Source organism: Cupressus sempervirens, chromosome 3 (genome assembly GCF_028749045.1).
Source record: "Cupressus sempervirens isolate cs-2001-9-10 chromosome 3, ASM2874904v1, whole genome shotgun sequence".
NCBI lineage: Eukaryota > Viridiplantae > Streptophyta > Pinopsida > Cupressales > Cupressaceae > Cupressus > Cupressus sempervirens.
Window position 1 is genome coordinate 1,078,437,269 of NC_143120.1, and position 16,725 is coordinate 1,078,453,993.

General features: G+C 31.5%; 1 protein-coding gene across 1 annotated transcript; it reads left to right on the top strand.

Moving 5' to 3' along the window:
* The first annotated feature begins 331 nt into the window (after window positions 1-331).
* Window positions 332-3,294, top strand: LOC149570502 (chaperone protein ClpB1-like). The gene is made up of 8 exons (XM_089817203.1): window positions 332-475; window positions 701-751; window positions 840-1,036; window positions 1,727-1,814; window positions 2,019-2,160; window positions 2,342-2,517; window positions 2,817-2,951; window positions 3,016-3,294. The coding sequence occupies exons 1-8, from the start codon at window positions 332-334 to the stop codon at window positions 3,292-3,294; spliced, it is 1,212 nt and encodes a 403-aa protein (XP_089673329.1).
* Window positions 3,295-16,725: the final 13,431 nt, after the last annotated feature.

A 16,725-nucleotide genomic window follows, 5' to 3' on the forward strand; every position in this document is an offset into this window, starting at 1 on the left:
GTGTGAGGATATTAGAGAGTGAATTCTGACAGTTTGGATAATTTGAATCCTAGCAATTTACTAAGCACCCATAATTTGTCAAAATTTGCAATGGATTCTATGAAATCAATTTATTTTAGCAAAAAAATCTTGTCCATGAAGGAAATTGCAGAGGCAAACTCTTTGTCCAGAATGTCGTATACATATATTATTGTCACCATTAACAAGGCCATATATACATATATTGGTATTGGCGTCTGCAGAAGCAGAAGCTCTCTCAAGAAGCCTGTATACCTATATCATTATTTGCTTCACCCTGTAGCTGTAGAGAAATTCCCTAAAACCCAATATCATGAATCTGGAGAGATGTTCCAACAAAAAAAATGAAGCTATAGCAGCAAGTGTGGAGCCAGCAAGTACAATTGGCCATGAACAGGTTACAATAGTTCACCTGGACATTGCCCTCATCGAGGATAAGCGTGGACTGCTAATACAGGTAATCTTGTCAAGTACTCCTAGTGGAGATGAAGTAGTGGAGTCAGTCAAGAGAGTTCTGTATCACTACCTAGAATGTTTACCTATTAATGGCTCTGGCTCTACTATACACAAGATCCCTCGAAGAACTATTGTTACAAATTGTATCTGAAGCACGCAAAGCGCGAGGAAGAAATATGATGACCATATTTTTGCGGTGCACCACATGGTTGTTGGTCTATTGCAGGACCTACAAATTATTGAGTGCTTCAAGGAAGCAGGCGTGGACCTTGCCAATGTAAAAATTTTAAGTGGAGAGGGAGGGAGACCCTAAGAATGTACCAGAGGACCTCTTTTTGAATATAAAAAATTTCCCTACCCTAAAGGCATATGGTTGTGACCTTCTAGAAGATAGAATGAAGCTTGGTCCAGTGATCGGTAGAGATGAAGAAATAGACCATATCATTAGAATTCTTTGCCGGAAGACAAAGAACAATCCCCTGCTGATTGGAGAGGATGGTGTTGGTAAGACATCAGTGGTAGAGGGGCTTGCCCAATGGATTGTGAGAGGGGATTTTCAAAAGTTAGTTGTCTATGTTGAGATTTAATTTCTAGATTAAATGTAGTTGTTTAGCTTATTTTTGCTACTAGGAACTGCTTATTTCCAACCCTTTCTTTTTCCATAGTTTATTTTCATTTTTTATAAAATTGATGTTTCATAAAAGTAGGAAAAGATTTTAAATTATCTTTTTATCAATATTTTTGAAAACTAATTTAAATAGCCACAGAAATACATGACATAAAAGTACAAACTTTTTCTTTCCTTTTTCTTAATGTTTGATGTATAAAAGCTGACCCATAAATTGCAACTCTTTTAATTGATTTAGGAAGTAATGAACTTGCATTAGGAGAACTTTGAGATTGATGGAATTTCTTGGGGATGTTGCAGTAATTTGATAGAGGTTAGATTGATGGCATTGGACATGGGAGCCTTAGTAGCTGGAGTGGGTTGCATGGGTAACTTTGAGGACTGTGTTAAGTCTGTATGCGAGGACTTAGAAAAAACTCAAGGAAGAGTAATATTATATATAGATAAATTGCACTTGGTTCTTGGATCCAGTGAGTTATTCTTGTTATTATTGTTTTGCATTTTCTTCGTGATTATAAAGTTAAAACTCATGATCAGAAGCTGTCACTATAATTGGTTAACCAAGAGATTTGTTTTATGTTCAGTAGATGTTGATAATTTATTTGCACAAATGCTTGCTTGCAGTCAACTGAAGTGTGTCAAAGTAACTACATTTGATGAGTATAAAAAATGTGTACAGAAGAATTCTGAGTTCAGGCATCATTTCCAGCAGGTTGGCCAATTTATAACTTCTGTTTTAGTGCTTCCTTTTCATTGTATGATCATGGATAGCTTAAATATCACATACGAAATCTCATTTGAAGACTAAAAATGTTAAAATTGTTAAAATTGACTTATTTTTTCCAAATGTAACTGTGTCGTGTCATGGCCATACACCACTTTGTGAATAGTTTACCTTATTGACTGTTTCTTGTAGGTGTTCATGGCTAAACCTAGTGTGACTGACGCCATCAACATTTTGCACAATTTGAGAGAAACATACAAAGGGCACTATAGTGTGAGGATCATGGACAATGCATTAGTGGTTGCTGCCCAATTATCCTATTGTCATATAACTGGTAAGTTCACAAATATATGAGATTTGATCAGATAATTTTGTAAAGTTATTGTCTTGATTTTAAATTCGTACACTCTTGATGAGGCTTGAGACCATAATTTTACTTCAGGCAGAATGCATGAATTTTTTGTGCACTTTCATGTAAAAGAGATTCATTATTGTTTCCATGTTTGGACTCTAAGCAAGTCACCATCTTCCTAGCAAAGCAATTGATTTTCTTGATGGAGCATGCATAAATTTGAGAGCGCGGTTAGATAGTATAGAAAAAGAAATTCATTGTTTTGAAAAAAAAATTACTCAATTGGAAGTTGAGCTGAATGCGCCCAAAAAGGAGAAAGATAAAGCTAGGCTGGTGGAGGTTGGTACTGATATTTATGCTCCTTTTCCATTTTTAATAGTTCAATTTTAATTCTATCTCGCTTGAGTATTTTGTTTGCAATGAGGAAGGAAATCTTGTGTGGTTTGCAAGGGGGCTTTCCATGGGATTTATGGGAACTTACTACTCACATTTTATCAATTGTATAGGTTCGGAAAGAGATTACAAATTTGAGGGATGCAATCATCCCACTCAAAATATAGTTGGAGAGTGCCAAAGAAAGAGGAAATGAGATCTCTCGGTTAAGGCAAAAATGAGAAGAGTTGATGTCTACCCTGCAGGTGGCAAAAAACCAGATAAATGTTGCAACAATCACCGATTTGAGATACGGGGCACTTGAAGAGATAGATGCGATGATAGCTCATTGTGAAAAAAATGCAAAGCTTTTCGGGCCACATCAAATTGCTGACGTATCTGTAATCATGCGAGAGTTTTACTACTTGTAATTGGTACTCATGGATATATTGCTATGTCATACAGGTGGTAAGTCATTGGATGGGTATTCTTGTTAACAGGATTATGCGAACTCATAAGGAACGCCTCCTAGGCTTGGCTGAATGCTTGCATGAAACAATCATTGGGCAAGGCGAAGTAGTCAAGACAATTGCAGATGCCTTGGTCAGATCAAAGATAGGACTTGGGAGAGCACATAAAACTACTGGACCCTTTCTATTCTTGGGACCCACTGGAGTCGGCCAAATAGAGCTTGCAAAGGCTCTTGCAGAACAACTGTTTGATGACAAAAACCTGCTAGTGTAGATTGACATGTCTGAATACAAAGAACAACATTTTGTTTGTAGGCTTATCGGTGCTTTGCCTAGGTATGTCGTCTATCACTGCAATAGGATTCTCTCAGATTTCTCTTTTTCCAATTGATTTTCCCTTTTTTAGGTAATTAAAAGAAGCATTATTTCAGCTGAGTTTTAACCAATTACTATAGATATACTAGTTATGAAGAGGGCGGAAAATTGACAGATACAGTTAGAAGATGACCGTAGTGTGTTGTTCTATTTAGTGAAGTAGAGAAGGTGCACGTATCTATATGGGACATCATTCTTCAGATGCTTGCTAATGTTAGATTGACCTATGGACATGGTCGAATGATTGAATTCTCCAGCAAAGTCATTATAATGACAACCATCCTCTTATCAGAGAACTTGTTTGCAGGACCTGGATGCAGATTACAAGCTGGCCAAGCGAGACTGATGCAACAAGTATGTACAATTGAAGAGAACTTGCTTCTTATTATTTCTTGTACCACTACCAAAAGTGATCTATTTATGCTTAAAGAAAAGATTTCATGATAAATTATCTTTTAACTTGATTGTAGGTGAGAAAGCACATCAAGCCACCGCTATTAGAAAGTCTTGATGAGATAGTTATTTTTAATCCTCTTCAAACTGAGGAGTTGACAAAAGTTGTCAGATCCCATATGAAAGATGCAACTGAACTGCTTGCAAGGAGGGGAGTCACCTTGAGAGTCTTTGATGAAGCTCTAGATCTTGTTCTTGCCGAAGACTGTGATCCTATATGTCTATTTTTGAGAGTTGTTTTTCCTCTTCATATAAATTTGTGTTACATGGTTCGATGCTTGTCCAAACTATTATTCAATAGGTGAAAAATGAAGCCTAGCTAATTTTATTGAGAGATTGAATTTTGGGCCTTACATTAGAAGGGTCCTCATCCAAAAATAGAGTCACATAAATACCTTTATCTAAGCTAGCTTAGCTTCCATTGACCTTCAACAAAAAGTTGAGGATCGATAATGAAAATTATACTACTATTTATTAGTAGATGTAAGTGTAGCACACGACACACATACTGATAAACACATTGACTTGTTTGCACAAAAATTAGACCATCAGTAATCTAGGATGTGCTAAAATAGCTTAAACAAAGTAATCTAAAAATATATAAAAATTCCATTTTATTACACCTGCAAGTAATCGAATAATAGGCAAAGTTTACCTAGAATCCATTGCTGCTACGACTATTTAGTTCTTTAGCTCCTCTGTTATTTGATTATGGAAATTCATAAAAGTTTATAATTTTTCCACAACTTCCAAAAAGCTTGATAGAAGTGAAAATAGGCTTGCCTGAGTAGTTGGGGTGACATGCATAGGTGACGTTGATGTTCGATTTAATTATTTATGGAAGGAGGTGGAATTTTTATTTCAATTATTGATGAATGTTAGAAATAATAACATTGAAATGAACTAAAATAAAATAATTAACAATTAATCCAAGAGAGTTACCATAAACTCATATCCAAGTGAAAATAGTTACCATAAACTCAAATGCAAGAGAGAGTGAAAGAATGAACAACCACCAATGAATCAACAAGAGGAGACAAAGATTTGAAAGGGGAAAGCAAAGAAAACCCCTTGTGAATAATATGAATGAGACAAATGCCTAAAGAATGAAAGAAGGAGAGAGAAGAGAGAAAATGGAGCCATTGGCTCAATACAAGAACTAAATAGTGATTGTATGTTAAGAATGAGAAAGAAGCATCTCTTATTAAGAGATGAGAGTAGGAGTCATTTGTAACTCCCATGTGAATGATTTCCACATTCATAAGTGTGTGCATAACAATTGTCATAATCCTCTTATGGAGGAATAAACTATTTTCCTTAATAAAGAAATTAAAAAAAAGGACTTGTCCTCACATGTGGACTAGAGGACAAACAACTTAAGGGATACCTTGGTTTATCCCATTTAATAAATACAACCAAGGATAGATTATAAATTCTAACACCCCCCTTTAATCTTTACTTGGGGAAATTAGATCAAAGGGTATTAAACCCAAATTTTTACAATGAAAATAGCAGCAAATTGATTTTTGACAATGATTTTTTTAATGCAAAAGGTCTCTTGTGAGTGTAGGTAGATCTTCGTATAGTCGAGAGAGAAGTGGATAGGTACACCAAATCTTGTAAGTGCTGAATGGATTACGTGAAAAATATAGACACAAGAAAAAAGACAACTATCCACAAGAAGTAGTTCATCTTATATTCAAATTAGAAATTATTTTGAATAAAGATAAGAAAATTTTCATGGACAAATAGAGAAGAATAAAACATGTTACCACAAAACAATGGAGATAACCTGATATCAAGTTAAGTTATATGCTAAAAAAAAATTGTCAACAAAGACAAATTGAGTAAAAAGCTTGATCAATGCTCTCATGAAAAATATATTATACTAATGCACAAATGACCATAGACAAGGTCAACTAATGATACTTGCATCAATATTGCATCAATCACGTGGATATAGACAATCCACTTAATGAATCATCCCACTGCAAGTCAATGGGTGATCAATTCATAACATGCATGACTCATGATCTAAGCAATAAAGTATGCAGATCATTATCACATTAATATATGAAAATAAAGTAAAAAGAGAGACATGCTGATCAAATTAGTATTATCATGATTTGTTAGGATACTCAAACGAATGGATTATGAGGGTGTAATAACATAATGCCTTCAAATTGGAATCCATCACGGACAAGCAACTTCATTACCATGAAAAATCATCATGGGTCAAAACAAATTTCTCAAATTGAGTCTCCAATATTGGAGTGCTCCAAGATATGGTAGCCTCGTCACCTATACACTAAAAAATGAGCAAGGTGTAGGAAGTCATACCATGACTAAATCAAAACTAGGGGCACACACCAAGGAGATAAAGAGATAGAAATGGGAAATCCCCATAAAATATCATCCTCGCATTGAGGAACAAAATGGAACAACATGGAGAGAAACTCCATAAATATCAACCTTTCAAAGTAGAGCATATAGAATCAAATGGAGGGAAACTCCATATAAATATTAATCTTTCAAAGTGGAACCAATAGAACCAAATGGAGGGAAACTCCATATAAAATGAGTGCACACCAATATAGGATGAAGGTATACTCCATGGGCTAGATAAGGAAACTATGTATCAGTTATACTGAGGGGACCTACATAGTTATCCTTGAAAAAATTGGCTCCCTATGCAACTCAAAAAAAATGTCACATAAATCATGTATATCAAAGGTATAAAACCATAAAGTGCCAACATGGGCATAGAATGATCAAAATATCACAATAAAGTCGAAGGCAAATGTGTAAGATAACTCATAATCCACTCAAAATGAATTAAACTTAATTTTCAAAATGTAGAGATCCAAGGATGCTCAAAATAAAAAAAATATGTATATCAGGTATAAAACTCCATTGAAGGTAGACATGAGTACTTAATTCATTTTGTCAAGGTATAAATCAAATTCTGTATTATTATAGTCATAAAATTATATATTTATCCAGGTATATATGTGTGCACCCATATATACTTAAATAAATATATGATAAGTCACAATATTGAAAGGATCCTCAATATATATATATATATATATATATATATATATATATATATATATATATATATATATATATATATATATATATATATATATATATATATATCAAGTAGAATGAACAATTTGAATAAAGAAAAAATTTTCTTAAATAGTACTTTTAGATAACAGAATCTAATCACAATTATTAGGAATGATTTCCAAAATAGAGTTCTTTTTTGTATAAAAAAATTGAATTTTCAGAATGATAAAAGTCAAAAAAGCATCTTACATGAACAGATAACGTTGATAATTAGCAACAACCCTTTTTTTTTAGCAATGATTTCTCTTTATCATGTAATGCTACAAATGGAAGACTAAGAATAATATTCTAAACATAATAATCAAGAGTTATAAAAACTTGTCAGAGAATATCTTAGAATAGATGTTGTAACAGGTGAATAATGATGCAGACCTACAGAAAACGTTAGAGGAATAATTCTTCTGCAAATATAGAAATTGTATCTGCCAATGTTTTGTTCAAACATTACTAAAGAATCTACAAATATCCTTAAAATAGAAACTTAAAAATAGATTTTTCAGATGTATCTAAATAATACAAATTATAATTATTAAAACCAAACATACAAGTTATAAATGAATTTCACAACGTAATAATTTATAACTATATAAAAAAAATTAAACTACAGTAGATAACCAAACTTGTAAATTTATAATAGAGTTCTAAATGATGAAAGGGCAAGTATAAAGGTTATAAATTAGTGTTATAACTTATAGTATGATAATAATAATAAGTTTGAAAAAAAAAATTAATGACAAACAAAGAATATAACGAAATAATAATAAAACTATATAACTAAACTGATAGCTTGAAATTATATAAGAAACCACAAAAAGCTTAGAATGATGAAGATAAAAGGCAAAGAACATGGGTGTGATAAACAACAAACCAAAAAAATAGAAAAGAACAAGAGTGAAAAAACAATAACTCAAAGAAAACCTAATTACAAGACAATATGAACATAGTTATAATAAATCTTGCCAAGGACAAATAAAGCATTAAAAAACTTAGCTGGACAAAATACAACAATGAAGGAGGCAACACACAGGTGATAGGAATGATCAAGCCGAAAGGTGAAGGATGATAGTCATCAAATGAAAGTGTGTGCATGGAAAGAAGGGATAAATAGCTTTTCAAAAAAACCAAATGCCTTGGCAAGGAATGGAAGCAGGCGCAAAAGCTAGCCCAGGCAAGCAGCAGAAGCTGGCGTAGAATGAGTTGAAGGAAAACCCATCCGCATTTTTCTCTCTTGTATGGGATAACTTTTCACCGTTGTCCTTTTTGCGTCGTCAGACATCATTTTAGGCAGGTTTTGGACGTGATCATAACCTGTTGGCCAAATGACCCCAAACACTTTACCTTTGATGTAAAGGAGAAGAAAACCAAATCTTCGCAGGGTAAGAGAAATCCATCAAAACACGTGAAAATTTGGGCTGAGGCGCCCTTAATTTTTTTTCATATTATTAGTTTTTAAAAATGTAATTCAAGAGAAAACCCATCCAACACCTTGTTAATGTAAAGATTACAAACCAAACACATGAATAAAATAGTTAAAATTGTATAGAAATGATAAATTTCTTCAACAATGCATAAAATACAGTTGGTTTACAGAAGGCACACTCCTGTGTAGAGTATGAACACACTGCATGACTGTTATATCCTTCAATGAATCAAAAAGATACTCAAAACAAACAGGATAGTTGTGATGCATAGTGAAGGAAATCAAATAAAGTAAATAGCATTTAGCATTTAGTTTGCAAAAAAAAAGATAAATCAAGCTTAAAGGAAAGTTTCTAAAACAAAAGAGAACATATAAAGAAATTTCTAAAAAAAAACTAGAGAGCTAACATAAGTTCTTTTTAGAAATTGTTCATATTAAAAAAAAAAATTAAATATTTCTAGAAGAACTAGAATATTTTAACTATTAAAAAAGAGTTAAAGATTATATATATGAAAAAAAATTGAAATAGGTTTGGCATATAAATTAAGATATAAATAATATTTTAAAATAAAAATTCACATAAGTTGTAATAATAATTTTTTTAAATAATAATATGAATGAAAATCCTAATTAATATTATTTAAATGTTGCCTCCAATCAAATGTTAGGAAAAAATAATTATATATATAAAACTAATAAAAAATAATAATAATAAATACTATTAAACTAAAATTACTAAATGCTACTTGTTAAAACAAAAAAAATTAACAATTTTTTAATAGAGATACCAAGGTAGAGATTATTCAATATGATGTGCTTCCAATGAATGATAACCTTCATCACACTAAAACTCAAAACAAGGATTAGATGTTGTGATACCATGTTAGAAATAATAACATTGAAATAAACTAGAATAAAAGAATTAACAATTAATCCAAGTGAGTTTGTGAAAATAGTTACCATAAACTCAGATCCAAGAGAGAGTGAAAGAATGAACAACCACCAATGAATCAACAAGAGGAGACAAAGATTTGAAAAGGGAAAGCAAAGACAACCCCTTGTGAATAATATGAATGAGGCAAATGCCTAAATAATGAAAGAAGGAGAGAGAAGAGAGAAAATGGAGCCATTGGCTCATTACAAGAACTGCATAGTGATTGTTTCTTAAGAATGAGAGAGAAGCATCTCTTATAAAGAGATGAGAGGAGGAGTCATGTGTAACTCCCATGTGAATGATTGCCACATTCATAAGTGTGTGCATAACAAGTGTGATAATCCTCTCAAGGAGGAATAAACTAGTTTCCTGAATAAAGGAATTACAAAAAAGACTTGTCCTCACATGTGGACTAGAGGACAAACAACTTAAGGGATACCTTGGTTTATCCCATTTAATAAATAAAACCAAGGAAAGATTATAAATTCTAACAATGAACTACATTTGGTTTTTCGTGTTGATGAGTGACTTTTCTAATTGTTGTTTGTTTCATTCATATCTTTATGTTTAACACCGAGTGGTTGTTAATATAATTGGTTGACTTCAAATTGACAAAGGGGTTTGTTTATTTAAACTAAATTTATGTTATAAGGGTTCAATAGATGCTGCTAGTTTATTTAAAGTAATGTTGGTTGAATCATTGTGGTTTTGCAAGGGAGTTTTCTATGAAATACATAAGGAGATTGGTGATTTGATGGAGAAGATGATCACTTTAAAAATGAAATTCTTGAAAGAAGAGTGCATGAAATCAATTAGCAAAGTGAATGATTGATCCATAGTCTGTAGGGTGTGGCAATATTTAGCAAGATGGAGCAGAATAGCTATCCAAGCGATGATTCAAGACTTATCCGTGCTCCACTTGGGTATGTCTAGTGTAATATCAAGTTGTAGTAGATGGTAGATGTTGATGCAACAAAATTTCAATTTATGTGTTTTGGTAAGTCAAGTTTAATAGAGAAAAAAATATAAGGTACGTCATAGCTAAATAATTTTAGTGATGAAGGGATGAATAACTTTAAAGATTTCCAATTTTTTTTTTTTTTAAAAGCTCAATTGACTTCCTATGTCATAAGTGAGTGATAGCCTCTACACATATTGAATTTGCTAACCAAATTATCACACATTATGCCATGCTACAGAGAGAAAACTTTCAATGGAGATAATGTAGTCTATAATCTCACCAACATAGAGCACCCTTAACTTCATAATTATTTACTAAGTTTCATAGAGTTCATAGTTTAGATGATATTTCATTTGATTGAAATTAAGTTCACTTTTTGCATTGTCTTATTCTAGATGGGTATCAAAGGCAAGAAAAAGAAGGGATTAATTCAATTGATCAATTGGAAACATTTTGAGCTATAGGATTCTCTAAGTTGTATAAATTATGACACTCATGTGATAAAATTAGAGAATAAGTAATACATAAATTTCTTTTGAAATTTGAGTAGTATGTTTTCGGATATTTTTAGTGAATTGTTTTCTGATTAGTATTTGATATTTTAATGTGTTCATTTTTTTATTTGTATGAGATGGATGTTCAATAAGAAGTCTAGACTCTAAAAGTATAATAGATGAATAATTGTTTTTCTGAGAATGGGTTGAATTGATATAGATTCAAAGAATGAATGGAATTGATATAGAGCATTCATCTTTTCTTATTTTTGTCTAAAGAATTATTTTGTATGTAATTTTTTTATAATTATATAAATAATTTAATTTTTATACTTTTTAATTTGATTTAATTAATTCTTCATAATGCCCCCTCCCCTTATAGATCTTCATTTCAATAACCAATCGTGAAACAATCATTTTGACATGCTATAGTTGAAAAGGCCGTGACACACATTTTGGTGAAAGAGAGTATTGGATGTATTGCAAAAGGAAGGCTACTAGCCTATAGTTGTTTGAAACTTTGCAATGACATGAAGGAGATTTCGATAAGAAGGAATATGTCCAATAGTTATATGATTGTATTTAGTAATTACATAGTGTGATGCACGATATGCATTCAGTAATTCCATAAACGACTAAGTATTATTTGAAACGGTGCATATTTGATTTGGACTATTTCAGGTGAATTTTTTTTGAATAGATCCTCTATTAAAGTGTGAAGATATTAGAGAGTGAATTCTGACAGTTTGGATAATTTGAATTCTAGCAATTTACTAAGCACCCATAATTTGTCAGAATTTGCAATGGATTCTGTAAAATCAACTAATTTTAGCAAAAAAATCTTATCGAGGAAGGAAATTGCAGAGGCAAAATCTCTGTCTAGAATTTCGTATACATATATTGTTATCACGGTCAAGGAGGCCATATATACCTATATTGGTATTGGCGTCTGCAGAAGTAGAAGCTCTCTCAAGAGGTCTGTATACCTATATCATTATTTCCTTCACCCTGTAGCCTTAGAGAAATTCCCTAAAAGCCAATATAATGAATCTTGAGAGATTTTTCGACAAAACAAACGAAGCTATAGCAGCAAGTGTAGAGCTGGCTCATACAATTGGCCATGCACAAGTTACAATAGTTCACCTAGCCATTGCCCTCATTGAGGATAAGCGTGGACTGCTAAGACAGGTAATCTTGTCAAGTACTCCTAGTGGAGACAAAGCAATGGAGTCAGTCAAGAGAGTTCTGTATCACTACCTAGAATGTTTACCTATTAATGGCTCTGGCTCTACCGCACACAAAATCCCTCGTAGCACTATTGTTACAAATTGTATCCAAAGAGCACAAAGCGCGAGGAAGAAAAATGATGACCATATTTTGGCGGTGCACCACTTGGTTGTTTGTCTATTGCAGGGCCTGCAAATTATTGAGTGCTTCAAGGAAGCAAGCGTGGACCTTGCCAATGTAAAATTTCTAGTGGAGCGGGAGGGGGACCCTAAGAATGTACTAGAGGACCTCTTTTCGAATGTAAACAATTTCCCTGCCCTCAAGGCATATGGTCACGACCTTCTAGAAGATAGAGCGAAGCTTGGTCCAGTGATTGGCAGAGATTAAGAAATAGAGCATATCATTAGAATTGTGAAGGTATAAATCAAATTCTGTATTATTATAGTCATAAAATTATATATTTATCTGGGTATATATGTGTGCACCCATATATACTTAAATAAATATATGATAAGTCACAATATTGAAAGTATCCTTAATATATATATATATATATATATATAGATCAAGTAGAATGAACATTTTGAATAAAGACAAAATCTTCTTAAATAGTACTTTTGGATAACAGAATCTAATCACAATTATTAGGAATGCTTTCCAAAATAGTGTGCTTTTTTGTCAAAAAAAATTGAATTTTCAGAATTATAAAAGTCGAACAAGCATTTTACATGAATAGATAACATGGTTAGTTAGCAACAACCCTTTTTTTTTAGCAATGATTTCTCTTTATCATGTAACGCTACAAATGGAAGACTAAGAATAATATACTGAAAATAATAATCAAGAGTTATAAAACATTGTCAGAGAATATCTTAGAATAGATGTTGTAACAGGTGAATAATGATGCAGACCTGCAAAAAACATTAGAGGAATAATTCTTCTGCAAATATAGAAACTGTATCTGCCAATGTTTTGTTCAAACATTACTAAAGAATTTGCAAATATCCTTAAAATAGAAACTTAAAAATAGATTTTTCAGATGTATCTAAATAATACAAATTATAATTATTAAATCCAAACGTACAAGTTATAAATTAATTTCACAACGTAATAATTTATAACTATATAAAAAATATTAAACTAAAGTAGATAACCAAACTTATAAATTTATAATAGAGTTCTAAATGATCAAAGGTCAAGTATAGAGGTTATAAATTAGTGTTATAACCTACAGTATGATAATAATAACAAGTTTGAAAAAAATAATAATGACAAACAAAGAATATAACGAAATAATAATAAAACTATATAACTAAAGTGATAGCTTGAAATTATATAAGAAACCACAAAAAGCTTAGAATGATGAAGATATAAGGCAAAGAACATGGGTGTGATAAACCACAAACCAAAAAAATAGAGAAGAACAAGAGTTAAAAAACAATAACTCAAACAAAATCTAATTACAAGACAATATGAACATAGTTATATTAAATGTTTCCAAGGACAAATAAAGCATTAAAAAACTTAGCTAGACAAAATACAACAATGAAGGAGGCAACACACAGGTGATAGGAATGATCAAGCCGAAAGGTGAAGGACGACAGTCAGCAAATGAAAGTGTGTGCATGGCAAGAAGGGATAAATAGCTTTTCAGAAAAACCAAATGCCTTGGCAAGGAATGGAAGCAGACGCAAAGGCTAGCCCAGGCAAGGAGCAGAAGCTGGCGTAGAATGAGTTGAAGGAAAACCCATCCGCATTTTTCTCTCTTGTATGGGACAACTTTTCACCATTGTCCTTTTGGCGGCGTTAGACATCATTTTAGGAAGGTTTTGGATGTGCTCATAACCTGTTGGCCAAATGACCCCAAACACTTTACCTTTGACGTAAAGGAGAAGAAAACCAAATCTTCGCAGGGTAAGAGAAATCCATCAAAACATGTGAAAATTTGGGCTAAGGTGCCTTTAATTTTTATTCATATTATTATTTTTAAAAATTTAATTCAAGAGAAAACCTATCCAACACTTTGTTCATGTAAAGGTTACAAACCAAACACATGAATAAAATAGTTAAAATTGTATAGAAATGATAAATTTCTTCAACAATACATAAAATACAGTTGGTTTGCAGAAGGCACACTCCTATGTAGAGTATGAACACACTGCATGACTGTTATATCCTTGAATGAATCAAAAAGATACTCAAAACAAACAGGACAGTTGTGATGCATAGTGAAGGAAATCAAATAGAGTAAATAGCATGTAGCATTTAGTTTGCAAAAAAAAGATAAATCAAGCTTAAAGGAAAGTTTCTAAAATAAAAGAGAAGAACATATAAAGAAATTTCTAAAAAAAAGTAGAGAGCTAACATAAGTTCCTTTTAGAAATTGTTCATATTAAAAATAAAATAAATATTTCTAGAAGAACTAGAATATTTTAATTATTAAAAAAGAGTTAAAGATTATATATATGAAAAAAAATTGAAATAGGTTTGGCATATAAATTAAGATATAAATAATATTTTAAAATAAAAATTCACATAAATTCTAATAATAATTTTTTAAAATAATAATATGAATGAAAATCCTAATTAATATTATTTAAATGTTGCCTCCAATCAAATGTTAGGAAAAAATAATTATAAATACAAAACTAATAAAAAATAATAATAATAAATACTCAAAAGTCAAAACAAGGATTAGATGCTCTGATACCATGTTAGAAATAATAACATTGACATGAAGTAAAATAAAAGAATTAACAATTAATCCAGGAGAGTTTGTGAAAATAGTTACCGTAAACTCAGATCCAAGAGAGAGTGAAAGAATGAACAACCACCAATGAATCAACAAGAGGAGACAAAGATTTGAAAGGGGAAACCAAAGAAAACCCCTTGTGTATAATATGAATGAGGCAAATGCCTAAAGAATGAAAGAAGGAGAGATAAGAGACAAAATGGAGCCATTGGCTAATTACAAGAACTACATAGTGATTGTGTGTTAAGAATGAGAGAGAAGCATCTCTTATAAAGAGATGAGTGCAGGAGTAATTTGTAACTCCCATGTGAATGATTGCCACATTCATAAGTGTGTGCATAACAAGTGTGATAATCCTCTTAAGGAGGAATAAACAATTTTCCTTAATAAAGGAATTACAAAAAAGACCTGTCCTCACATGTGGACTAGAGCACAAACAACTTAAAGGATACCTTGGTTATCCCATTTAATAAATACAACCAAGGAAAGATTATAAATTCTAACAATGAGCTACATTTGGTTTTTCATGTTGATGAGTGACTTTTCTGATTGTTGTTTGTTTCATTCATATCTTTATGTTTAACACCGAGTGGTTGTTAATATAATTGGTTGACTTCAAATTGACAAAGGGGTTTGTTTATTTAAACTAAATTGATGTTATAAGGGTTCAATAGGTGTTCCTAGTTTATTTAATGTAATGCTCGTTGAATCACTGTGATTTTGCAAGGGAGTTTTCTATTAAATACATAAGGAGATTGGTGATTTGATGGAGAAGATGATCCCTTTAAAAATGAAAATCTTGAAAGAAGAGTGCATGAAATCAATTAGAAAAGTGAAGAATTGATCCATAGTCTATAGGTTGTTGCAATAATTAGCAAGATGGAGTATAATAGCTATCCAAACGATGATTCAAGACTTATCAGTGCTCCACTTGGGTATGTCTACTGTAATATCAAGTTGTAGTAGATGGTAGATGTCGGTGCAACAAAATTTCAATTTATGTGTTTTTGTAAGTCAAGTTTAATAGAGAAAAAAATATAAAGTAGGTCATAGCTAATAATTTTAGTGATGAAGGCATGAATAACTTTAAATATTTCCAATCTTTAAAAAAAAAAAAAGCTCAATTGACTTCCTATGTCATAAGTGAGTGATAGCCTCTACGCATATTGAATTTGCTAAACAAATTATCACACATTATGCCATGCTATAGAGGGAAAACTTTAAATTGAGATAATGTAGTCTATAATCTCACCAACATTAGAGCACCCTTAACTTCAGAATTATTTACTAAGTTTCACAGAGTTCATAGTTTAGATGATATTTCATTTGATTGAAATTAAGTTCACTTTTTGCATTGTCTTATTCTAGATGGGTATCAAAGGCAAGAAAAGGAAGGCATTAAGTCAATTGATCTATTGGAAACATTTTGAGCTATAGGATTCTCTAAGTTGTATAAATTATGACACTCATGTGATCAAATTAGAGAATAAGTAATAAATAAATTTCTTTTGAAATTTGAGTAGTATGTTTTCGGATATTTTTAGTGAATGGTTTTCTGATTAGTATTTGATATTTTAATGTGTTTATTTTTTTATTTTTGTGGGATGGATGTTCAATAAGAAGTCTAGACTCTAAAAGTATAATAGATGAATAATTGTTTTTCTAAGAATGGGTTGAATTGATATAGATTCGATTAATGAATGGAATTGATATAGACCATTCATCTTTTCTTGTTTTTGTCTAAGGAATTATTCTGTATGTAATTTTTTTATAATTATATCAATAATTTAATTTTTATACATTTTAATTTGATTTAATTAATTCTTCATAATGCCCCCTCCCCTTATAGATCTTCATTTCAGTAAACAATCTTGAAACAATCATTTGGACATGAAATAGTTGAAAAGGCCATGGCACACATTTTGGTGAAAGAGAGTAGTGGATGTATTGCAAA